The 26,393-nt window shown below is 35.7% G+C and overlaps 1 protein-coding gene and 1 long non-coding RNA gene across 2 annotated transcripts; both read right to left on the bottom strand.

The window, feature by feature from the left end:
* Positions 1-4,646: 4,646 nt before the first annotated feature.
* Positions 4,647-26,044, bottom strand: LOC134528100 (small ribosomal subunit protein uS10). Its single transcript, XM_063361361.1, has 4 exons — positions 25,900-26,044; positions 19,571-19,670; positions 6,916-7,115; positions 4,647-4,755 (listed from the first exon to the last, which is right to left on the bottom strand). The coding sequence occupies exons 1-4, from the start codon at positions 25,900-25,902 to the stop codon at positions 4,699-4,701; spliced, it is 360 nt and encodes a 119-aa protein (XP_063217431.1). The 5' UTR covers positions 25,903-26,044; the 3' UTR covers positions 4,647-4,698.
* On the bottom strand, positions 22,866-25,893 carry LOC134528101 (uncharacterized). Its single transcript, XR_010074347.1, has 2 exons — positions 25,779-25,893; positions 22,866-25,617 (listed from the first exon to the last, which is right to left on the bottom strand). It is a non-coding gene; the product is annotated as an uncharacterized LOC134528101 (long non-coding RNA).
* Positions 26,045-26,393: the final 349 nt, after the last annotated feature.

Raw genomic sequence — 26,393 nt, 5'->3', positions numbered from 1 at the left:
CTTTAACAGATCCTTGAAAAATATTAATGAACGCACTTTTAGTAACATAATCGAGGAGAACAAGCACACAGTTCAGTGTACACCTGTACTGTTTCATAAAAGTGATCATAGGTAGGGACTGGAAAAATTTGCGGTTTCAATGACCACTAGGATAGACTCCACGATTCTATGTACTCAGGCAACTATCACCTGGTCATTGGCTACCGACTCGGGACACCTGTTTACTGCGATTCTTATGATTCTTTTGTTGAGTGTTTGCCATTGGGTCAGAGTCCTTCAGGTAAATTGCGGTCCAATCACTGACGCAGCATTAAGCTAAACGAGTTTGGATTCCAGCCTGTCTCGAAAGGAATCCGCGAATTTTTACGGTCTCTAACCATAGGCTTATTTGGTGAAGAAAAACGCTGCTCTGTAACGACAGACATTCATTAAAAACACAGTACGTTTTAGTGCGAGAAGTCCTTGAATTTGTGATAGCCATAGGGAATTATTTGTATAGTAAGTTAAAAAAAGCTTAGTTGTAAATCCGCTCGTCACGTCTACTTGCTGCGTCACTTATACCATTTTTGAGTGTTTTTTTTTACTGGGAAACTGATGCAGCGAAGGTAATGAATGCGACATGTCAAGATAATGCCTAATGGCATGGGTTGCTGGATATTAGCGGAAAGGAGAGGAAGTAGCTACTCAATATTGTTTCTTTCTCTCACGCTTCACAAGGTTTCAAGCTCAGTTGCTATGCTCACGAGCTGGAAATGATGGAATGGGTAAGGAATGTTGAGTATAGTTCATTTGCGGTAAAATAAATATTTTTACGGCCTTGACATAATTTTTCAATCTAAAAAATTTCGAACTTTGCAATAAATAAAGTGTACCTAGTCCATTTTTTCTTTTCGATTTTGAGTTTGATGCCGCAATAACTTATACAATATTCACTAACGGTAAATTGTGCTGTATTGGCTTTAAAATATGAATACGCTGTGCATTAAAAATTAATATTTTTATATGTTTTCATAGTGTTTTTTTTAATGTTTTTTTTTTATATATATATTGGTGTTAAATTTTCCAAATTTTAGATGGTTCCTGAAAAATGTATTCGTAAAATCGCGGCTTCGTTGAGTCCGGGCTTCGTAAAATCGAGGTTCTAATGTACCCTTAATTCTGAAGTTAAGTACTCAACTGTTGTTTAAGGGTTTATCAGGGCCGTATTTACGCGCAGGCTATCTAGGCTGTTGCCTATGGGCCCGCACCACAATGGGGGGCCCAAACCAGACGACACAAAAAAAAATTATACTGCGATGTGGATTTTCTTATATTCTTAAAATACGCGTCGACACAGTGTCCAGTTGTTTTGTGTGGATTAATTGCGCCTAACTAAACTCTTCTGTGGAAAGCTGATATAGGAGTTATGTCAGCATTTAGAAATTTTCCATTATTTTCATTGGTTTTGGTGTCACTTAATTCCTTAACATCTAAATATTGTTTGGTTAAATTGTCTGGTTTAATAATAAACTAATTTTTTCTGCGCTTTACTATCACTAAATAAACTTATAGTCCTCGACTACTGAATCCATCTGTGCTAATTCTAAATGATAAGCAATTATGATTCATATCGAAACATAGTAATATTCATTTAATTGTGAAACAATTTTTGACTATAATTATAAGCGTAGTTCAGGTGTTACATTTAAAAACAACTGTTTTCTGACTGATAACATATTTAAATCGTTTCTCTCCCAAAGTTGAATCTTTTGACCAACACGTTTTAAACTTTATAATTATTTTAATTTAATTTGTACGCGACATTTATTTAGGGGTAAAGAGAGCAATTAGTTGAAGGACTGTATTCTTGATATCCGTGTACCCGAGACGCTGCAAAAGTATAAGGACTGTATTCCTGCATTTGTGTTGCTAAAAATTCATTTGTTTCAATAAAATAGTTAATATTTAATTAATAAAGTAGCCAATAAAGATTTTTTTATGGCGAATGAGTACTGTGGTCTAGTATTTTAGTAACAGGACAAAAAATTTTAACAGGGTCAGAACTGAAAATACATTCATACCCCTAAGTCTGCACCCCCCCCCTCTCTACAAATTATCATATGGGTGCCCTTGTTAATTGGCCACGACTTAAGTAGGTACCAATCCATGGTCTTGGTGTAGATAGCCATGACTCAGTGGGTGAACTACCGGGTAAGCATGCTGAACATGATGCACAGGAAATGTATCAGACTCCTGTAAATAATTATACAAGATAAATTTGAGTTTTTATTACTATACACAAGAGATTTAATTTCTTGTAGAGTAAAAAAAAAAAGTTTTGTTCTTTATACACTAAAGCAGCAAAAAAAAAAAATTATAGTTTCCACACATTTCATTGAGGCATCATTTGTGTTTGTGCAGCAATAACTTTTTAGGTTGGAAACACGTAGTATGAAAGAACTTTTACCTCATCTTATTTCCTGTTCATTCAACTGTAATCATTGCACTATTAACTGAATCTGTTGAATTCATGCAACTTGTGTAGACTCTAAAGGTTGTGTTTCATAAGAAAATGCTTCATGTTCAGTGCTGGGTGCACAACCTAATATCATCACAAGTTTGTGCAGCCTCTGTCAAGAGTTGAATACATTTGTTAGTGATGTCAAAATGTTTATTTTTGAATACAAGATAAGAAAGCACAGATATGGCACATATCTGTAAAACAGTACTCAGAACAAGAAAAAGATGTCAAAGTATTCCCAGCATCCCAGCACCGGTTGACAAGGAGGAATTCCTGGTTCCATTCTGTTCAATAAATAGACAATCTGATGAAATTTCTCAATGAAGAAAATAGTAGTCTCTCAGTCTATTTTAAGAACTAGAGTGATTGCCAGTTTGCAATAATACTGTGCTCTGTAGAGTTTCTCATGAACCATAGCAAGAAACCATAAAACATCCTGCTACTTGATGGTTCTAATGACATAGAAAATAACTTCTTGTTTGTTAGCTGCCCTTTCAAAACCCTCTTCAGCTGTCAGATGAAACACTCGGAGGTGAAGTGTCTCACAAGCTACAAATCTCCGGGGAAAATATATTAAAAAGAGTTCTTTAGCACTGTTGGGAAACTGTTTACTGCTGGGAACATTGTAAGCAATAATGCAATAATGTTGCTCACCATCTTCCTCTTCTCAACACTGTTACCAAGAAGGAATTTCTAGGTCATATTGCACTGCAGACGCAAGTTTCCAGTGTTTTGAAAGAATGGCTCACTGCTGACAATTGCCAGATTTTGTAAGGATTCAAAACTGAACACAGCAACTTTGTCACAAACTTTTGCGGTGCTGTAGACACTGATAATGTGGACATTGAGCAATCATTTTCGTCATATGGTCAGATATTTCTCGACCTGTATACTGTTTAAAAATCAACATTGAAATTATGCTGACATGTTGTGTCAATGGACTTGCTAAATTGTATCAATATTCTGAATGTGTTTTGAGATTGAAAGGAACAGGTGTATTTAACTACGGCAAGCTTTAAACGTACATGTAAACTAACCAGTAAAAATAAACTGTCTTTTGACATATTTTCTTTAGAGGTGGCCTATAGGGCGACGGACTTGTCATGAAGGTTGAAGTGGGTGTAAAGCAAAGCAGTCTAGCATTGTGAGTGACAGCATCCTGCCATTGTACGGCTGGTTTCTTAGCGAGTAACGGTTTGGAGGAGGGGGGGGGGGGGGGTCTGAAATAAACTGAAAATTTCAGAAAACTTATATTATGACCCCCCCTCTATTAAGACCCTATTCCTGGGAACCGTGATGGGTTGTTTCAGAGAGGTTTGACTGTATTAATGTTCGTGTGTAAAATGTGTACTATATTAGTAAATACATATTATTAGAGACCCCGAAAAATGGTGAAGCGCGAAATAACGCGAAAATTTGATACTTTACTTAAACGAATTTTGCGAACTTATGTCCCAAAAATTGGCCAGGCAAATAAGGAAGCAGTAAGGCATGCTGTAGAAGACAAACAGATTGTATTCTGGTGTGATGAAACAACAGACAAAGTGGGCTGATGTAAGGCAGAGTCTGCTACTTTGTAGTGCCTATCCACTATGAGGTTTTTTTTACACCGCCAATGGCATAATTTTTTCACCATTTTTTGGGGTCTCTACCGATTGCTTATTTTTACACCGATTTTTTGCACCGCTTGCTTATTTTTACACCGATTTTTTGCACCGCTTGCTTATTTTTACACAGATTTTTTGCACCTCTTTTGTCATTTTTTTTACACCGAAATGAGCCAGTTTTATTTACCAATTTCTGGGGTCCGTACATATTATTATAGAATAGTAAAATATCTTTTTTCTCTCCATTTAACAACCATTCTCTATACCGTCAAAAATAGCTCAGTCCGTTAAGTGTCGTTATATAGAGTTTACACTGTATATAGTATGTCCACTTGTCAGTGATTTCTGATCACAATATCTTTTAGAGTTAAGTATGTAATAAGTGATAATAATACTTTTAACTTCATAAGATGTTATTCAAGTGAAAAATTATATAAAAACAAACCTTATTACAAAGCGTTAAAGTATTCCTTCATGTTTGTACTAACAAGGTTTGGCAATATTACCACCCCCACAAAAAACAAGGCAGATTTACCAAATTATCTTCAATAAAATTTTTATTTTATTTTGTGTACAAAAAACATTTTTGCATTACACATCTGCAATTGTCACTTCAACTTCCACACCAGGTTCAATGCTGATTGAGGTCTGCAAAATTGTCAAAGAAAATATACTTAAGTTTTAAAAAATCTGTACATGAAAACTGTAACAAAAGCTTTGTTAAGGTGCTTTTCAAAAGGACTAAGCTTGACTTCTTACCTAGTGATCATTCCTTTCAGTGTGTGGTTAATGTTTTATTTTATTGAAACTAAGTGAGCGTGAAAGAACAACAGAATTGACCTATTTTGTGTGTCCAATGCCACTGTGTGTTTTTTCCGTTTTTCTTTGGAGGCGACAGTTTGGAAAATCAATAATACTACAGGTGCACCATCCTTTATCCGAAATTCCAAAATCTGAACAGCTCTAAAATCCGAATTTTTTTTTGAAACTTCAACGTCCGCGATATTGTTCGCAGTTGTGTGGCAAACTCAAGTCACGATCGCGTGACTAGTGCGAGCGAGTGACTTGGCAGCACTGCGTCAGCAAGGCAGCATGCAATTTGGCAACGCCGAGGCGCTGTGTTTACCGTTTGTCCAGCAAACTAGCGCCAGTTACAGCTTGCTGCTTGGCTACGATAGGAGTTTTATCGCGTTTAGCAGTTAACCGTGTTGTTACGCGAACATGTTGCCATATTTGAAGACAGCAATGGCAAAAAGGCATTCCGATATGAAGATGGGTGGTAGCGAAAAAAAACGAAAACACTTAACATTATCAATAAATCAGAAGGTGGAATTATTGCGGAAACTGGACTCGAGCAACGTTCATTTGTAAGTGCGCACTAAGTAATGTGTGTGTATGCGATTAAAGAAAAATTGCTTAGTCAGAAGCCTAAACCAAAACAAGTGACACTTCAAGAGGCATTTAAAAATGCCATCATTCGTGCTGCTTCATCTCAGGAGAAGGAAAATCCTGCTCCCGGCCGATCACGAGACGTACGAGTTTACGGCGACATTGGCGGCAATGACGACGCACCATAAACATTCTCCAGATGTTTTACAGTATCAGTTGTTAAAAACAAATTATTTTGTCGATTGTTTCAGGTATTTATTCATGCTGCAGTGTTTATTTACGTTGTGTACTTTGTTGTTTTTTGTACTATGTTGCTTGAAATCCTTAATACATCTGACAAACCTAACTTGGCTTTACTAGGCCTCCTGTATTAAAATTCCGAAATTCGGAATGCTGCTGGTCCCGACCATTTCGGATAAAGGATTGTGCTCCTGTACTATTGAGACAAATGATAAACGTGCAAATTTACCCCATCTATAATACACATTTTACTGACCAAGTAAGCTTCTTCAAACCCTAGAGATTTTATTGTGTACTGCTCCTCAATAAGCCTCTAAAATTAGCAGACTGGTGATGACAGTTACTTCGTGAGAAGTGTGGCAGCACCTACAGTTATTTCCAAAAGTTAAGAGACAAACATGCATCCCTGACATCTTCAAGAACAGGTCGTGTAGAGTGTTGAGCAAATTCAGTCACATCCGAGATCTGTTTTGAGCTTATCAAGACCTGTCTATGGAACCACCACCGAAACATTTCAGAGTCTTTGCTACTTGGTCCTTATTAGCAGCAAGGAATAACATTTGACTGCACGATTTTTATTACTATCTGGTTCTTAAATAGTTTCAAAATCAAATTTAATCTTCAAACAAATTAATATGTAATGTTGAAAATCCAATTCTTTTTTTAAATATTTAAATGTTGGTTTAGCCACATCTATATGGCATCAGCTAAGTTTTTAAAGTAATATTTTTTACTCTGTGTACTTTACCATTGTCCTAAAAAAGAATGCAGTACACTAAATAAATTTTTTGTACATAGCAAGTACCCAGTTATATAAATTTACTAAAAAAAAACAGCAAAAATTTAAGTATTATGAAACCAAATTTTACAATTCAGTAGACAAAATTAAGTGAATTTCACTCAATTTCATTGCTGCTTTGAATGGCAATGTTATTAGGTGCATCGACTTCCATTTTGGTTTCATTGCTATTCACTATATAATTTGAGAGCTGAGAGAGCGACAGAATGCAATAACGGGGGAAACAGCAGTTCCATCTTGAGAGAAACCACGTGCTTCCTGCAACAGCCACTAAGTGCTCCATTTAAAACATTTCTTGGTACCAGGATTTCAACTGAATTGCCTCGAGACTGCTCACCTACACCACCTGCTCATGCCGCGGTGTTCACAATAAAGGATACAATTTGCTTGACGATCTCCGACGGACTGTGGAGATCGATCACTCTCTTGTGGATGCGCATTTGGAAGCGGTCCCAAGTCTTGGAACCTTCGCCGCAGGGCGTCTTGCGAGTGGTGATTCGCAGGATTTTGGTGGGCATGCGGACCGGTCCCTTCACACGCAGGTTCTTACTCTTGGCCCCATTGATCAAGTCGGCGCAAACTGAAACATAACCATGTCTACATAATCACCCGTGTATTAAAAATAAATAAAACAATATTATGAACTTGGGATTCGGGAATTTTTTTTCCCACTCTAGACAACTTAATAACAGAACCGGCAGCAACTCATCGCCTGACACAATGCGTACCTTCCAAATGGCAGGATTTGCATGTTTACGCAGTTTAGTTGGGTGCAATGTCTGTTGAATCCATGGAAAGAAGGGATGGGGGGAATGCACTGGTCTCCTGTGATAGTTGAGACTGGGGTGAGTTGGGAAACAAGGCCAGGGGAGGGTTCACAGCGGGAGTAGAGACCACACCTTAACGCATATGATTTGGAGGACAGAAAAAGAAAGGCACTCCCTTGGTGAGACCTGGGAGGGTGTTTTGAGGGGAAGATGGTAGAGGCACGAAGGTTTTGTGTTGGAGTTCAGCTTGCAAGACACTGTCTATTTGGCAACATAATTTTTTTCCCCAAGCCTATTTTAAAATGCAGTGTGAAGTAGAACAAATTTCACACTCATTACATCAAACAGTGTTTCAACCATACTTTAAATTAACCAGAATGTTTTAATCAAGGGTACTTCACAAGGTCAGAGACCATAACTTCCTGAATTGTAGTGGCTTCAGTACCAGTCGGACTGCAGCTAGGTGATCAAGTGCTTTTGGGAGGGAGGGGGGGGGGGGGAGATAACCACTTTGACTACAGTTTGCTTTCAAATTCTTTCTATTTTATGGTGGGAATGATATGTTTAAAAAAATTGCAAAATTGTTTGGTATCTATAATCGTCTCTTGCAACAGCTTCAGAATATAATTTCTCTAATTTGTCCCAGCAAGGTGATCTGTGTTCAATACCCAGTGGAGTATAAACCAGATTATTCACAAGTGGGAAACAGGTCAGATGTAGTCATGCCTTCATCTCCCATGTCCTCTATGTCAATGAGATGTTAAGCTCAATCCATTTTCATATTTATATTTTCCATGTACAAAATCTGTTAGGAAAATGAGATGCTCATTTTACTACCAAGCAGAAAATTGTATATTTATATAAAACCCGTTGACCCTCTCCATGCAGTGTTTCTTAACATCAAAGGAATTGAAAACATGTTTAATTTTGAGATAATCAAGCAAAAATAATGTAAATATTTTTTTCATAAGCAGCAGTTTTTCTTATTACTATTGTGAACAAGGTTAGTGGATAATATGGCTTCATCATTTGCAAGTGACAGAATTAAGATTAAATTATGCTTTTGCTAGTCACAGCATTAAGATTAAATTATTTTTATAAAAGTATATTCTAAGATTAAAATTCTTCAATCAAATGTGTCATTGAACACAGCACAAACCAATAGGTTATGATAAACTGTGAATGAGAATATGTACAAAGGTAGGTTTTTGTATGGCTTTATAATATATCACATCAATTATAACTATTACACTCAAATTTTATGTATCATTTCTATTCTAATTTCACATTAAAAAACTAAAACAAAAACAATTGATTTCAAACACAAATGGCTTATTCTTAGAAAATGGCAAATAATGATAGCAGGATGTATAACATTTACCTAATACTTTAGACTTCACTAGATAGCTTACATTACTCAAGCAACATATTGTTACGATTTTCCGCGGGGGTTCGTAAAGGATAGCCCAATTAAAGATTTTTATCACACACAGTTTTATTTATTACTGCTACTTGTCACTTACAAATAATCTTCTAAATTGGCAGATAATTAATTACAGGTAAAGAAATGTCAATTCCCCAGTCACTCGTTTCACACACCTCGCTGGGCCGCACTTCTGGCGCAACTTTCGCCGCAGCACCCCTCGTGGGTCTCCGCCGCAGGACTCCGTCGCCGCAGCCGACGCACTTCCCTTCGCCGAGATCCCACTCGACGCCTCACTCGGAACTTCACTGACTCCGCCGCGCCCGCGACTCTATCGCCCGGAAACTCCACCACGGGAGAACTCCCGACTCCACTGAACTCACTCACGCCCTGGAACCTTCGTCCAAGGACTTCGCCACTCTGCCGCACCCGCGGCACTATCGCCCGGAAACTCCGCCGCGGGAGAACTCCCCACTGAACTCCTCGAAGGTCGGCCCAACCTCCTTATATAGCCCTTGGGTTCCCGTCCAGAACAATCGGGCATGTCTCCGAGATATCGCGCGACCTTCGTGGTCGAAATGCCCAGAAACGCGTTGTGAGTCCTCGAAGGACGCGGCGGCTGCTCAAAGAACGCCGATAAACGCAACAAGCATCGGGTTCCCACAAAACGCGCCGATAAACATGTCTGAGTCCTTTTATTCCGCAGTGCGGCCTCTTTAAGTAACTCGATCTGAGGCAGGTGCGCGCTGCGACGGTCAGGATGTCGCGAGATAGTATGACACGAGATACCAGGGAGAGGATGCGGGTGGAAGGGGGCGCAGACAGGCCGAACGAGCGCGGCAACGCCAAGCACTGCAGCCAAGCGCGATCGTAACAATATGTTATTTGTTATACCATTACATAAAACTTCTGCATTCACATGAAAATCAGAAAAAGACAAGAAAACAGGATGGGAAACATTCACTAGCAATAGTTCATGTAAGTCATTGTTTCCACTGGGGTAGAATATACAATAGTTTTGATATGCACTGTTCTTTCAATTATAGTTATGCTCTAGCTAGCAAATCTCGGCATACAGCTCAAAACAGTTACAATCAGACCACTGGGAGAAAAACTAGTATCAATGTTAACTTGTGTACGACGTAAATGCAATTAATATTGGTCACTTATATCATGGGATTTCAATGATCTCAGACACTGCAAACTATCACTTTAAAACAGTCTCACAGATCTCAATTTTCTTCAATCCAAATGAACGACTAAGCATCGTCTAACGGTTTTATACAATGGAGTGTATAAAGGCAATAGAACTTACTGCGTTCCGGAACACCGTAGCATTTAGTAGTTATAAAAACTATTTCACAATTATTTTAAATATGCCTAGACTAACTAAACAGTATATAACACTTCCTAACCATTAGAACTGAACAGATGCTATTCTAGGCTTTAAATCTAGCCTGATTTTTACAAGACTTTCTAGATTCATCTCATTGTTTCATTCGTTTTTCACAGACGCAAAAACCTGATTTCATAACAATTGTTTAAAATTGAGCTTCGTTCAGCAAGCTGAGCTGTGATTGGCTCAGCTGACCCGGATGCTTTAAGTCACGGATCACTCAACACACAAAAAACACATAGAAAACGTAACAATGGTGCCTTAATAACAGTTTATAAAAATAATAGTTTTTAGTGTATTTTAAAGTTCCTAACATAAATATGGTTTAGGAATAAGTTTGAAAAGCAATTGTCTCCAGAGGAGTCTTGGCAATTGTTAGTGAAATGCCAGTCTCACATCTGTGGATAGATGTTTCCTTTTCACACAGATGGTTGATGTTCAATATATACAAACTATTATCAAAATATCAACTCATGAATATGTAAATAAATATATTTCCTTTTGTGCCGGCACAATATAAATTCTAATTAGCCAGTTAGTCGATTAACAAACATGTCTAAGCAAATTAAAAGATAAATTTATGCAGTTTTGAAATAACACCACCACTAAATTATGGCATGATTTGAAATAGCACGTTCATAGATAAGTAGCATTTTTTACGTGAATTTTTATTTTTTGGAATAATAACACGAATCAACAAACAATATTAAGCTATTTCCTTAAGAGGTATTTGCCTCATTCAGTGAATATTATATATATTTCCCCATTTAATATAGTTCAGCAGTTTACATTATGCAGAAATACAGTAGATCCTCTTTTTTACATATTTCAAGGGACCCGAAAAAATATATGGAAAATGCAGGAATATGTAAAAAGTTGGAAATGCTAAATTTTTTAAAATTAATATTTAACAGTTATAAATACCATAATAAGCAGATAGTATGCACTAAAAGTCAAATGTTACATATTCTCAAGTTTTACACAATAATAAGCACTTCATTATCTCAGACAGTAAAACAAAGACAACCTTAACTCGTCATTGGTCGCGCTATGAGCATTTTGCTCACCCTCAGCAATATTGTTTTACTGTTGTTGTTTTTATTGCTGCTTGGAGGTGTCCTTTTTTCTAGCTGAGTTTTGAACCTTCCTTATTAAGTCACTAGGTGGCTGACAGGATGTAACTGATACTTGGCCTTGATATAAGATATCGCTTACAGGCATGCACGCCGCATGAGCAGTTTGCTCACAGTGCGACCAGTCGCGTTGCTATACTTGTGACGACTGTTCGGTTTGCAAAGTTCTGTCTTTAGTAGTGGAATATATTCTCGTGAGACTAAATCTAATGTTTCGTGGTATTACTTATTGAAATGAATCGGGGGAAGAAAATTGTGGCTTTGGCTCTTCAACAAATCGCTGAATGTTCCATAACAGGTAAGTTATGTTATAATAATAAATATTTTTTTGAAAATACAAAAAAATAACATATATTACATAAAACATCAATTAATATCAATTATAGTAAATATTAACATTTTGTCACAAAATTGTTGATTTTCGTATAAAATAAGAAATTACTTTTGAATACGGAAGCTGAAAAGCTGAATTTGGATAGAAGTGAGACAAGATTTTATAATTTGGAAAAGCACTTAGGAATTCCAGAGAAAGATATGTAATTGTAGTCTTTCCATAGTTTTATGTTTCTATTTTATTTTTGACTAGAATTTTCAGTAATGTAATATATATTCTGTGCTTTCTATTTACAGAAGTTCCACCATGGTTGCCGGAGAGGTTACCACCTGAAAACCAAGCAGCCGCCAATGATCAAAATTTTGACCAAGATAATGTTGAAAAATCCTTATAAAGTTAGGTGTTAGAAAATGTAAATTTTCATTAAAGCAGTTAATTTTGATGTGGAAATTCTCTATTGCATAATGTGTGTTCTATTAGTCATAGTCTCAAATGTATAACAATAAATTAGCGTGCTCTCAAAGGACTCAGTAGATTTAATAATTTTTGTGCTAGAAAATGATGAAATTGTGAATAATGTGTGATTTTCTGTTGCTTCCAAAACTATTGCATTTATTGTTGATGTATTCGTAGGCCGGACAAAGGAAACTCACTATACAGCCAAATAGTTTATTGTGATGATGATTTATGTAAAAAAAAATTAAAAATTATGTGATAATAATATAAAATATAATTTTAACAAGCAGAGTTGTTTCATTTGCAATAAGTAAAAATATTTGGCCTTTTAAAAGTGGTTAAGCACGAATCTAATCGTAAAATTAAGTCTGTGAGCAAAATGCTCATGCGCGACCACTGGTGTAACATTTTACAATGCGACCAATGACGAGTTAATAGCACTTTAAACAAAATTGTTAATAAAAATTGTTACTATACAATAATTACCTTCAATATCACACTTAGTCAAATACAATCAATCTTACTTAAAGCTTCTTGAAGAAGTCTGAAATGTGCTATTGTTTTGAACGGAGTCTGCACAAGTGCTCAATGTCCACCTCAAGTTTGTGCAGGGTCGGAATAAGGTCTTCAGCATTATTGAAACTACACACAATTTTTTTTAAGGTACACACTGCCTGAGTTGCTTCTGCCTGCGTTGGAATAGCAGACCTGCCAACTTGTAAAGTTGCTTATCAGTAAGATTTTAAAATTTTCCGAAAAGTGCGTAAATAGGTCGCGGCATTTCATGTAAGTTATACACACCAGTTGTTCACCATAAATAAGTGGGAAACATGTGTTATACACATAATTACACACAAACAATACATATCATGCAGATGAATGCTATTCTCCGTAATTTAAACAAACAAGATGAAAAATAATTTTCAAAACTTAATTTTCTTATGCTGAACATAAAATTCACTTTTTCTTTTAAAAATTCTTGAAAACCAATTTACCTACCAATTTTTTGGATGATGTGTGTTATTTCTCCCCCCTGAATTTTGCCACACTCAAGTTAAAATTATGCCACTGCAAACACTTGTAAAACCTTAACAAAATATGTCACCACGAGGGGATAAAGTTTGGAACAAGAATCTGTGAAAGGCAAAATGGCCCAGTTTGCAAACTGTCAACAATATTAGAAACTGCATCTAAAGCCATTTCATTAACAATGACAGTTGTCTTAGTTCTACCACAGCTATATTGCTTAGCCACATCATAATATCATATATATATTTATTTTCCTGTTGGTAAATGAAATTACTTACATGTTTCGCACACTTTATATGGTTAGTGATATCATTTTTGCCCCTATGAGAAATATTAATATCACAGCGACAGACGGAACAAAACGCATGCTTCTCACCTTTCTCCTCAGGATACATGAAAACTGTGTATAGTATTCTGATCTAAACATTTGATCGTATTGTTTCTTTTTATCACACATTTTATACCTTTTGTTGGCACATAAGTACTATATTTATGCAACAAAAAAGAAAAATAATCGACGCCTTGACTCAAACAACTTTATTTCTTTCTTGCTTCACTACACAACGAAATGTATGTGAAACTCAAAATACACTCCCAAACATAACTGTATCGTAAATATTTTGCTTTAACTGAACCACTATAGTTTTTAATTAATGTAAACCAAACCATTATCTGTTATCAAACACAACACTACACGCGTGGACATAACCTGCAATCTCGTACACGACGGGCCCATCTACAACAGTCCGAACCTGTGGCCTCTGGGCGGTCCGTGGCCTTATCCCATAGATAAAGGTTACTATCTTAAAGTGAATGAATGGCGTCACATTGTCACATATACAACTGTCCAGTATACAATTACGACGTCTGATGTCTGAATCTAACGATTTCTTAAGTATTCACCACAGCGCAGTACTGTGGAAGCGCGGCAAAAAATATCGCGGGTCAGTGCCAATCTATGGTATTCTGTACTGTAAACTACAGTACATGTACCACAAAATGCGGTTAAAACAATCTTGCAGCACGTTATAATCGGTACGTCCTTTCTTCTTGCCATAAAAACCGTTACAAAACTGTGGTATTGTACGTGACATTTACGGCACTGTTCTAACAGAAATACGGTACAAAAACTGTACATATGGTATTTACCGATGCAAGTACACTATTTTATGGCACGAGATTGAAAACGCTAGCCCGTGAGTCAATGTAGAATTTCAGGCCAGCGGAAACGTAATGCGTAAAATTGATGCCGCTCCCCGTAAAAACGTAAGAATTGCAATTACCCGTACAAATTACGGCAGAATCGTACAAGTTGGCAGGTCTGGAATAGGTTCTTCACCATCTTCGTCTTCTTCGCTGTCTTGACAGTCAACAGAAGCATTTTCTGTCAGATGGTTGTCGACGATGTCATTTAAGTCTTCAATTTCTGTTGTTACAACATCATTGTCTACTTCTACAAAGTCACTAAATAACACACCAGCTTGCAGTTTTGACACTTCTTCATCAAGTTGATCATTACTGGATAACTCTTCAACAGCAGTCACACCAGAAGAAAAGAATCCAGCTTTCTTGAAACAGCTATAGTTTCTGGCTGTACCTTGTTCCATGAATAAGCAATGTTATGAAGTGCATCAAGAACATTGAACTTCAAGGTGGTGGGGTCTTTTCCAGATTCCAGCATGCACAGAGCTTTCTGCACCAACCTTTTCCTGTAGTTTACCTTGAACACATGAATTATGCCCAAGTCTAAAGGCTGCAGGTGGCTGGTGCAGTAAGCAGGAAAAAAGTCCAACTTTACGTTCCTCAGCTCTATGTGATGTGGATGTGCTGGACACTGGTCAATAAAAGGACAATTTTACGGTTTTGGCTTTCCATTTTCGCATCCAGTGCATGTAGCTGAGACTCAAATATGCTACTAGTCATCCAAGCCTTCAAGTTTGATGAATACTTTGTGGGTAGTGTTTTTATGTTCCTAAAACATCTGGGATTCTTACTTTTACCAATTACAAATGGTGGCAGCTTTTCACTGCCATCTGCATTTGTCGCAAGAAGAACGGTAAGTCGTAATTTACTGTTTTTTTCCTCCATGGCAGCGTTCTCCTTTAACCCGTAATCAACAAACACAAAAAAAATTACATTAATGACACGCATGGGTCCCAGGGACCCAATTTTTTTTCTTCTAGGTTTCTGTTAAGTATGTTGCTTGTTTAAGAAATTGTAAAAAATGTTTGAATTCTAACACTTATTACCTTTACTTACAAAAATCTGTGTTTTAAAATACATTTAACAAACATTACAAAAAAATAATTTTGATATCTGCATTTGTAATTTTTTGTTGAATTGTGATTTTTAAGTGGAACTATATCTTGGTTTTTTAATTAAGATACAGTATCAAAACATTATAGTCTTATAGTCAATATATGTCTTTATCTTCAGGTATCACAAATTTTTCGAAAAGATAATACACAAAAAAAATTGCAGGTCTTTGAAGGCTCTTTCATAACTGTTCAGAAGTCCATACTGCTTTCCTTGTGATCACATAAATTATTACTAAACACATCACCACAAAACATAGGTATAAAAATTTTGCTAAATGCACTTAGAGCAAACTATTTTTTCACACTGAACACACAAAGGAACATGACATTTGACACATTCATGAAAGGTCTTCCTGTTTCTTTTGGGCGGGCAAGAAGATCATCTTTTCCTCTTAGATTTGGTGACAGAAGCATTTTCTCCTGATGTAGAAGGTTGACTTGTTTCTTGTTTGATTCCTAGAATGGTTTCTATACTTTCTTTGATGTCCTTCCTCAGCTTTGGTGCCTGCAGTCTTCGATGCATATGTTAACTGGCAAGCTCTTTTCCCAACTGAACAAGGAAACGTCTTCTGTCCACTTCAAGTGTCTGGTTGTTGCCGCTGAAAAAAACATGTGAATTCACACCTGCAATATCTAGCAATGCATAGAAAATACCCATTGGCCATCGACGAGTGCGACGCCCAGTGGAATAATTGTGACATTTCTCATCAAGTGCATCCACTCCACCCTTAGTTTGGTTGCAGTCCATTATAACAACTGGTTTTCCTGTTGACTCGTCAATGTCTTTGGTATGATGCATTGTTGAAATCATATTCACAACTTTTCCTTTTTTAGGAACAAAGGAAACTAATGTGATTCTTCCAGAGAAGATGATACTTCTCTTCCTTTAGAGTTGACAAATGCTGCAGGTAGTTCACGTTTATTTTTTTATGGTCCCTATGTATGTAAGGTTCATTTTGTTTAGCTCATTGACAAGTTCTATTGACGTGAACCAATTATCACCCGTAATATTTCTATTGCTTCCTTGAATAGGTTTTGCTAATCTCAGTACCACCATTGATGGAACTAACAAGCTAGATTTTGATGTAGATTGCTGTCCTACAGTTCGGCCGCAATACACTTCAGCATTCAAACAAAAGTGCAATTTGGCATCTGTCAGGATAAATATTTTTATCCCATACTTTCTGGGTTTCGAAGGTATGTACATGCGAAACGAACATCAAAACCAACAAGCATCTCATCAATAGTTACGTACTGACCTACTGAATAATTGCGCTGACATGCTCTATGAATTTCGCAAATAACCATGAGATATGAGCAAATCTATCTGACTGTTGTCTTTCAACCCGTGTTTTTGAATCATCAAAACGCAAGCAGTGTAGTAGAAAAAATACTCTGTTGTATGGCATTACTGCACGAAAAATTGGCCTTCCAATCCCATCTTTAGCATATACAGCCAACAGATCTTCATCGTTCGATTTGGAAACACCCCACAGATAACACAAACCTAATAGGGCCTTTATTTCAGTCACATCAGTTTCATGGTGATACGACAGTTTGTTGATACCTTCAGTTACAGAAATTTCTTTCATTAGTCCGAAGAACAATTTCTTGTAGCATTTCAGCTGTAAACAAAAGCTCCCAAAATGATATTGGGCTTGGTGTTCCTATCTGGCTAGCTTCTCCTTTTATACCTGGTAAATGACATCTTGGTATGATGTGCTGTGGTGTTCTACCTCGTATAACTGAATGTTTTGACCATTTCATTCTGTTTTTCCCATAAAAATAATTTGAGCCTTCAGACTCAACATTAGTGTCCTCTTCATTTCCACTTTCATCCGTTCCAGATTCATGTTCACTTACTTCATAGTCACTATCTGAACCACTAATGTAATCAGTATCACTTAATGTTCGGTCTGCAGCTGCCAAAACTTGATCTTCATCAAACTTAGTACAGAACACGTAGTTGTTAAAGTTACCTAACTGACACACATGGGTCCTGAGGACCCAAACATACCTCTATAGCGCCAACAAGCACCTGCAAAGGTATAAACACCACACCAGTCCAAGGCCGACTGAGGGTTAGGAAACTACCTGGATGGCTGGGCCAGTGCTACAAACCCTCACTGACGTAGAGCGAAATTAAAATTTCCACGGGTCCCCAGGACCCATGTGTGTCGATTACGGGTTAAAACTGAGTGTTTTGCTTGGCATCACACCATAGAACAGTCCAGTTTTGTCTGCATTAAATATATCCTTTGATGCGTAGTCCAAGAGATGATGACGTAACTGCTCAGTTTTCCAGGTTTCAACAGTTTGAGTGTTCACACTATTACTTTCGCCACAGAACACATTATTTCTTTCTTTGAATTTGCAAATCCAGCCGTTAGATGCAGTGAAATCTTTTGATTCCTAACCTATCAGCTATTTGCTGTGCTTTCTCACGAAGTAAAACACCACTGACTGGAATGTTTGCAGATCGTGCTTCAGTAAACCACTTTTTCAAAATCTCTTCCAGTTTCTCTTAAGTTGATGTCCAGACATACTTTTGCTTATTCGCGGTCGCTGCCCCACATTTAACAGAATTTTCTTCCACTGTCTTGTGGTTTTTCAAAATCGTGTTCAGTGTTGAACACGAAATCTTAAGTTCATTTGCAAGAGAAACTTGGGTACCCAAGTGCGCAACATAGTGTCTCAAAATGTCCAGTTTTTCTTTTATTGTGAGAGTTTTTCTTACACTTTTTTCGGAAATTATGTATACTCTTGCACTAGCAAATTATTTATTTCAGATTTTGGGCAAATATTTAAATAAAACTAACCCATCACTTGTTATGAATTGGAAAAAAAGTAGCACTATCGTTGCCATGTTCAGAATTCACTACTGCCAACTGCTTCCAGAAACCTTTATATTTTTGGGGAATTTGTTAACACAAAATCATTTATTAAAATATAAAATATAATTTATATTTTTATAAATGATTTACGAATTTTATTTGTATTGCTAACACAAAAGGCCATTTTATAATTTTAAATCAGTAAATTTAAGTCGCCAAGAAAAACTACCTTCAACTAACCATTGAAGTGAAACGAGCGTAACCACACACACACGAAGTTGCCATTTTTGCTGGAATTAATTTTCTTTAAATAATTTTAGTATACGCTCAGTAATTGTGTCTATAACTTTAAATTTAAAGTGTGTTTATAAATTTATGTATAAATATTTAAACAAATGGCACATTTTGTTTTAACTTTACCTATTGTTTCCGCATATCACAGAATATTTAGACGTATGGCCGTATAGTTTACTGTGGCACAGAATAAAATTTCGAAGTGAAGGTTGTTTACGAGAAGCCTAAGATGTACATCAAGTTCTGTCCATGCCCGAACACGCCCGAATATTCACCTTCAGCCAACCTCGGGATTTGTTTTATTTTTGCGCAGGAAAAATGAATTCAAATATTAAAAGTGGTCGGTTAGGTTAGCTACATTAAAACACTTTAAAACACAATGGACGGGTTGTTAGGTTAGTATAGCTACATTAAAATAAACAGAGAAATATAAATATATACAAATAAACCAGAGGTTGGCCGAAGGTGAATATTCGGGCGTGTTCGGGCAGGGACAAAACTTGATGTACTTCTTAGGCTTCCCGTTGTTTACAATGGCAAATGAAGGTGTCGCGAGTATGTGCATGGACGTATTAGAAATATGTTCTAATCATAATAATATTCACTTTATTTTATAGTGTTCTTTCTGAACTTTTTCTGATGGTATTCTCACAGATGCTGCGCTGTTGCAACGTAAATTACTGGAAATGCTTCCACATATAGCGGGAAAATAATTAATGCATTAATACTATAGAGGAAATGATGGTGCAAATAAAAAAAATACGTTAACTACGGGAAAACGCAAATCCCAGGTACGTGAAAAAGAGGTTCTACTGTATCTCCAACACCCGAGTGTTCAGCTAATATTCATATCAAGCATGCCATCCTGATGTCAGCAGCACCTCTGGTGAATGAAGGCAGAAGCTTTCAGGGCTAGTTTACGTCATGCCCAGGATACCTAATGGCATTTTATGGAAAAAAGATTATCTAAACTAACCACAAAAGAAAAAAAGTAACTTGACGATGTCCATTTAATTTACAGTAGAAAGAGGAACTAGCTTTTTCTCCTTACCTTTCTCCAAGCTCCTTACTGTGCGCGATGTCAGAGTGATCCTGATACGATGGATGGTCTGGGACTCTGTTGCTGGTTTTTCCGGATCTTTGACGTACGACTGGGCAGAAAAAATAAACAAAGGTGGTTGGGAGATTTTGTGTTATGCAATACTGCATGGATTTAATAATGAAACAGGTATATCATTGTCTTAGGTTAATTTCTGAAACAAGTTAATCATCATTGACAGTACCTGTGGCAAAAATGTAAAATATTTTAGAATTTGTTTTGTATACATATAATTTCCAAAGGGTTATGTTTTTTATGTACGTATATTTCAGTTTTAAGTTTATATAATGTATAAAATTACTGAGGTTGTATAATAGAATTTTTTTCAAGGTTAGCTAATAAATAAGGTCAATTTAGCTACACATAAAATACTTAGAATTTGTTAAAACAATGGTGTCAAATTTTGTCTATTCCGACTGGATTCACAGAACTCTGAAGTCAGAAACGACATTGAAATCTGACAAAAAGATATTTTATAAAATAAAAATGAGTAAATATTGATGGACTATTATCTAAATTACTGTAATTTGTTTTCAGCAAATTTTATAAGTTTCTATAATTTTCCATAAAAAGTAGGGTTGTGCGAGAATGAGATTTAGGCCTCGAGAAATTTTCGAGAAAGAAAATATTTTTCTCGCGAGAAATGAGACGAGAATGAGAAATTTTTAAAAAATCAAGATTTACTCTAGATATCACTTTCAAAATATATTGTTCTGTACATAAAACTGTTGTTTAGCATATAGAATGTCAATTTAGTTGCCTGTGCACAACTGACATGCACCACATGTTATGTAAGCCTACACTAAATTATAAATAAACATTCACTCACTTAGGTAAAAGTCTAGTAGCTAACATGTTAATCGTGGTTCGCGTTGACTTATCGCCACTTTTTGTGTAATACTGCCACACTGATATGTCCACATCTTCCATTTTACCGTAAAATCAAAGTTCAATTTGACAACAAAGTTTACTTCTGTTAAACTGTTATATTCCCGCTACACTTTCTATTTCACTTGGTTACGCCGTAGTTAGAGATAAAGCAGTATTAGGAAATTATTCTCATATTCCTAATAACATTTTACAGGCGTCACATTATTTATTCATACCCGCAGAGTATCTCGCGTAAACGGGAAACTCTGGTGCTGTAATGAAAACAAAGACATTGATACTAGGGAGGCTTTGGAGGGAATTCATTACTCGTGACGTCTTACGACTGAGTGAAACAAAGGTGGAAAAGGAAATGGGATGAACATACTATTTATTCTGCCTTTTCAACGGGTTTGAACACACACATTCACGTAATTTTACGTAATACAAGGGCGTGAACTGTTCTGCATGTTCAATTCATTCCTTTACATTCCAGTCCATTTAATAATCACATGACTTGCGCAGTCTTTTATTGGAATAAAATAAGAAACGGAACAGCGAAGCAGACTCGGTCTGGCAACATGACCACCATTTCCTTTTGTTCGTTAAAAAGTAAATTTTGTATTTTGCCGTAATAATCAACATTTCAGTATGCTATTAAACATTACCGAACAAAATATTATGTACCGCAATAACGTGTATGTAAACAAAACCAATTTTGTAGGTTAGGTTCGAACGTATTTTATTATGTATTACGCTTACGTAATTTAAAAATTAAATACGGCAGTTTTTCATTCAGGATAAATTGGAATTTCATATGACAGTTTTTATTCACAGTTTCGGTTATTGATAAAGGTTTTGGATGGTTGACTATCGGCTAGTCTAATATCTCTTAATGATTGCATCATGTTTGCTTTGTGTTCCGCCAAATCATTTTTTGTCCAAACAGGCAGACGCGTTTGGTATTTTTAAAACATTTAAACTAAAATAATGGCAGTGTGTGTGTAATGTTCAACATATAAAAATAAACTATCAATTGAGTTGTTACTGGTACCAAAAAAATTCTCGTTTTTTTTCGAGAAATTATCTGTCTCGCTCGCTGTTCGAGAATGCAATATTTCTCGAAATTTTTCTCGAGGTTTGAGATCTCGCACAACACTAATAAAAAGTGATTATCTAAAACATTTCATTAAAATTTTGAAGTTGGTATTTTTCAGTGCCTCTTATTTAATTTCATATTTCTGTTGTACAAAATAGTTAACGGTTTTGAACATTTTATTTTTGCAGAAGAGTATCTATTCTAGGAAATTAATTTTTTAACTATTTTGTCTCATTTAAAATTTTTTTTAGTTCAAAATTTTGCTGAACTTTATTTTTGTTCACGCTAAAAAGTATTTCAGAATACAGTTTATATTTAATTAGACTCTTTGATTATCAAAAAAAAATTTTAGTTTAATTTTTTTAACATCACAATCTCACTGGATGCCATTTGTTACATTTCCATGCACTGTGGAAGTAGTAGGCAGATAGTGAACCACAAATACTTGCAGTTCAATGATCAGTTTCCATTAGGTTTGTTGGGTTAGAATAAAAAATTAGTTACACCTATTACACATTATCAATGATGCTTAACTTACCTAAACAAATTTTCGGTAAAAATTCTGTATTACATATCCAAGTTTATACCTTGATCCTGATGGCATGATCCTGCACATTTTAATCCTGTGGTGCATTATACTTGCTGTTTTAATTTAACGTTGAAAGATCCTTCACATAAAAAAACTTGTGATATAAAAATAAATTATGATCTTAAAATGAATAAAAAGGAAAATCTATTTTGTATTCCACTTACGATCATTCATTGTTTCTTTTGTTGGGCCAGGATCTTCAAACAGCAAGTATTATGTACTACAGGATCAATGCATACAGGATCATGCTATCAGGATCAAGAGATTATGTAACTTGGATTATGTGACACAGAACTTTTATCCCTCAAATGCCATGAATTTAATGTAAAACTGCATGATCCATGCTCCCTTTTATAATAGCTAAATGTTATGCAGCACAATCTATGAGTGCCATAATTAATGAGTATCTTCATAAGCACTCCACACATATTATGTTAAATTAATGCTTCCTGAACAAAGTTTTAAACATTTGCTATCTAACACTTTCAGGTCACTTATAAATATAATATTTTCACTGGGTAGTTGGGTAAATATTTACTTGGGCGGTATTTCCGAAAAAAAATGTTAAAAATCCGAAAATACCTTTATTTAATGCTCTTCAACTTCCTCTTTTCATTAAAAGCGGCGGAGATTATAAATTCCAAATACTTTAGGAGATATCGAATTTTTAAATTTCTTCATATGTAGTTGAGCGGTATTTGCGAAAAAAAAAATGTTAAAAATCCGAAAATACCTTTATTATATGCTCTTCAACTTCCTCTTTTCATTAAAAGCGGCGGAGATTAGAAATTCCAAATACTTTAGGAGATATCGAATTTTTAAATTTCAGCACAAAACCAGCGCATTCCTGTGGCGTGCGTGCACCATTGTTTCTTGTTTACGTACGAGTATCTATTTTTTTATTGGATAATGATGTCACGTGATTGTTCGTGATAGGCCAGAATTCAAATGAACTAATACGTGATTATTTAGTTCAATTATTGTTTAAAACGGTGTTTAATTACCGCCTCCAACTTAGGTGAGTTTTTAACGTTTCTAATTTTAAAGTCTTATTTGTTATTTTGATATTGTTGCGCAAGTTATAAGTAACAAAAAAATTTACGTGAGTTGTTACTGTACATCCTTTGTTACGGGTTTGTTAGGTAAGGTCAGTTACATTATAAATAATTTAAAACTAAAGAATAATAAAAATTAATTCACATTATTTTTAATATCACCTTAGTTTGAAAGTATTTATAATGTAACTGACCTGACCTAATCGACCATTTTAGTTTACTGTTCACCCTCTGTCCGGGTTTGTTTGGTCAGGTCAGTTACATTATAAATATTTTAAAACTAAACAGCCATTAAAATTAATTCACAAAATAATTTTTAATGTCGGCTTAGTTTGAAAGTATTAATAATGTAACTGACCTGACCTAATCAACCATTTTATTAATTACGCATTCACGATTCACGTATTCACGAACACACGGCAAAATAACAAAAATGGCGCCGCTGGAATGGTTCCACAGGTCTTGTATTGCAAAATTAAAAAATTCGATATCTCCTAAAGTATTTGGAATTTCTTATCTCCGCCGCTTTTAATGAAAAGAGGAAGTTGAAGAGCATATGATAATGGTATTTTCGGATTTTTAACATTTTTTTTTTGCAAATACCGCTCAACTACATATGATGAAATTTAAAAATTCGATATCTCCTAAAGTATTTGGAATCCTCCGCCACTTTTAATGAAAAGAGGAAGTTGAAGAGCATTAAATAAAGGTATTTTCGGATTTTTAACATTTTGTTTCGGAAATACCGCCCAAGTAAATATTTACCGGTAGTTGTTTACTGTAGGGACGTGCTACTAATAAAAAAAAGATGGGACAAACACCTTAAAATGGATTTATTCAGTTTCTATTTCATTTCTATTCATAATACTGAGGTGCACTCAGATATACTCAAGAACTTCACATGTAATTAACCATTTTACATTGGCCTGTATGGTGGCTCGGGTGCCTCCGTGGAGTCCAGGTAAACGTGTGATGGTACATTTGGGTTAAAGGATGGTGTAAAATCATTATAAATAGATACTTTATTTTGTTTTATGCTTTAATAGCATAGACACAACTGCTTTCAACAAGAGATATCCCTGATCCCGTAGTTTTCCAGAGATCCTTAGGAATACTCCATAGCCAAGACTGATTCCTAAAGCCAGGAAAGTTTAATATAAGTTAATTATGGCCAGGGCCAAAACTGATTCCCACCATAATTGTGCTTATTAATGTGGTTATGGTCCCGGCCATAACTTTAAATGTTCAGTGTCACATATCCAAGTTTTTCTGATGCATGATTGTGTTTACATTGGCCTGTTGTTTTAATTTTATTATGTCGAAAGATCCTGGCCTAACAAACTACTTGCCTATCACAACACAGTAAAATCTCGCTAATCCAGACTACATGGAACAAACCCTGAGAAAACCAGCAAAAAGTCCCTATGAAACAGAATTTGCCTTAAAATGCACTAATACAAGTTGTAGAGGGATAAAACTGTAAAAATCTAAGGTTTTTTCCCCTTATAAACATGCTACTTTTCCCACAGCTTAACCTTAGTTTTAACACTACTTTACATACAAAAACATACAAAAATTAGTAAAAACTTTTTTTTTTAAATCTTGTCCAGATTAACCAGATGTGTGGATGAGAGGGGTCCGTATTTGCAGAACTCTACTTAACGAACAAATTATCTCAGTCTTGTAGACTTTTTTTAGTATTCAATTAACAATAGTAACTCATTGTTATATCACAAGTTTTTCTATATGTACAGAATATTTAACGCACTAAATTAAAACAGCATTGATCATAGGTATACCACAGGTTTAGTGCATTCAGTATCATGCCATCAAGTTGAAGGGATAAACTTGGATACGTGATATGGAACTTTTACCTCGGAAACAGTCTCTTGGCTATGCTGTATTACTGAGAATCTCTGCATAACCACAGGATCAGTTGCAGCTAGTACCAAGTATACAGAAGGGTGGCAACAAAAGGATCCGGGATATCTCACTGAAAACAATCCTGCCTACATTATTGAAGCCTAACAAATTTATGTCACTATATTTATGTTACAGGTAATATTCAAATACTTCACATCATCCTTTAACTCAAAAATACAGTTTTTCGTACTTGGCTGGAATGGCAGTATTCAACGTTTACCCTAACACAATTATGGCAGCAGACACAATACCCCACAGTCAAACGTAAAATTAAATATGAAATTCTTGAAAATATGTAAATGTACCTCGATATTAAAACTATAAATAAACTAAAGAACTAAAAATATCTATTTTCGGGTGTTCTATAAGTGTAGTACATTTCAGAGTGCAAAATTACCTTTTATTGTTTAGCCTTCAACCTAAGAAATACTACGACACAACCTCGTTCGCTATTTTGGAGTGTCACCTGTAAGTGAATTAGATCGAAAAAGTTTGGCATTCAAATACAGACAGCTTCGAGGGTCACTAAAAACACCAGAGTATAAAACGATCAATAGAGCACTTCAAAAGTGCAACGAATAAACAAATATATTTAATTTAAATTACTTAATGCATGTGATAAGTTACCCTCGTGGTGCGAAATGACAGGTTAAGTACATACACGTGGCTACACAAAACATTTTCTCTCAGTAATCAGAACAAAAGATGAAACACGTAAAATAATCATATAATTATTAATACTATTTACCATGATTATAATTTGTTCTCGATCGAGATAATCAATAAAAATTGATCAGCGCTGAATCGAGAACCTCTCCTGCACACTTCCAAACTCCAAAGAGTACAACAAATTCACTAACAGGCTTAAACACTTAAACAGCGTCCATCATAGAGTAAACAAAGGACTAGTAATGTAGTGCACTAGCAAAGAGAAATAAAAATAAACATTTTTCCCAGCGTGAAAGCTATTTTTTTTTATTTTTACTAAATATATTAGAACAATATGCGAATTGTATTGTAGTTTAAGGGCCGGTTTTATGACACCCCCGGCTAAAGTTCCGGCTAAAATTTAACCGCAGGCTAGCTCTTATTTCTGTTATATGACTCCCTGTTAACGTCTACCTTCCAGTGAAAGTCCCGGCTAACCTAACAGGAGGATGAACCAACCGCTAGCTGCTTAACCGTTAGCTAAACTACAGAAAATAAAATGGCGATGTATCAGGCGAGGTTAGTTGTTGATAG

The sequence above is a fragment of the Bacillus rossius genome, chromosome 1, assembly GCF_032445375.1.
Source record: "Bacillus rossius redtenbacheri isolate Brsri chromosome 1, Brsri_v3, whole genome shotgun sequence".
NCBI classification, from domain to species: domain Eukaryota; kingdom Metazoa; phylum Arthropoda; class Insecta; order Phasmatodea; family Bacillidae; genus Bacillus; species Bacillus rossius.
The sequence above is the reverse complement of the archived record's forward strand: the minus strand, read 5'-3'. Positions and strand labels throughout refer to the sequence as shown.

Excerpts from the sequence above, each read along its gene's own strand:
- LOC134528100 (XM_063361361.1), bottom strand. Across the intron at positions 7,116-19,570 it reads AGTAAGGAGCTTGGAGAAAG|TTTGCGCCGACTTGATCAAT; the intron begins GTAAGGAGAAAA and ends GTTATGTTTCAG. Across the intron at positions 4,756-6,915 it reads CGGAGATCGTCAAGCAAATT|ACCTCAATCAGCATTGAACC; the intron begins GTATCCTTTATT and ends ACAATTTTGCAG.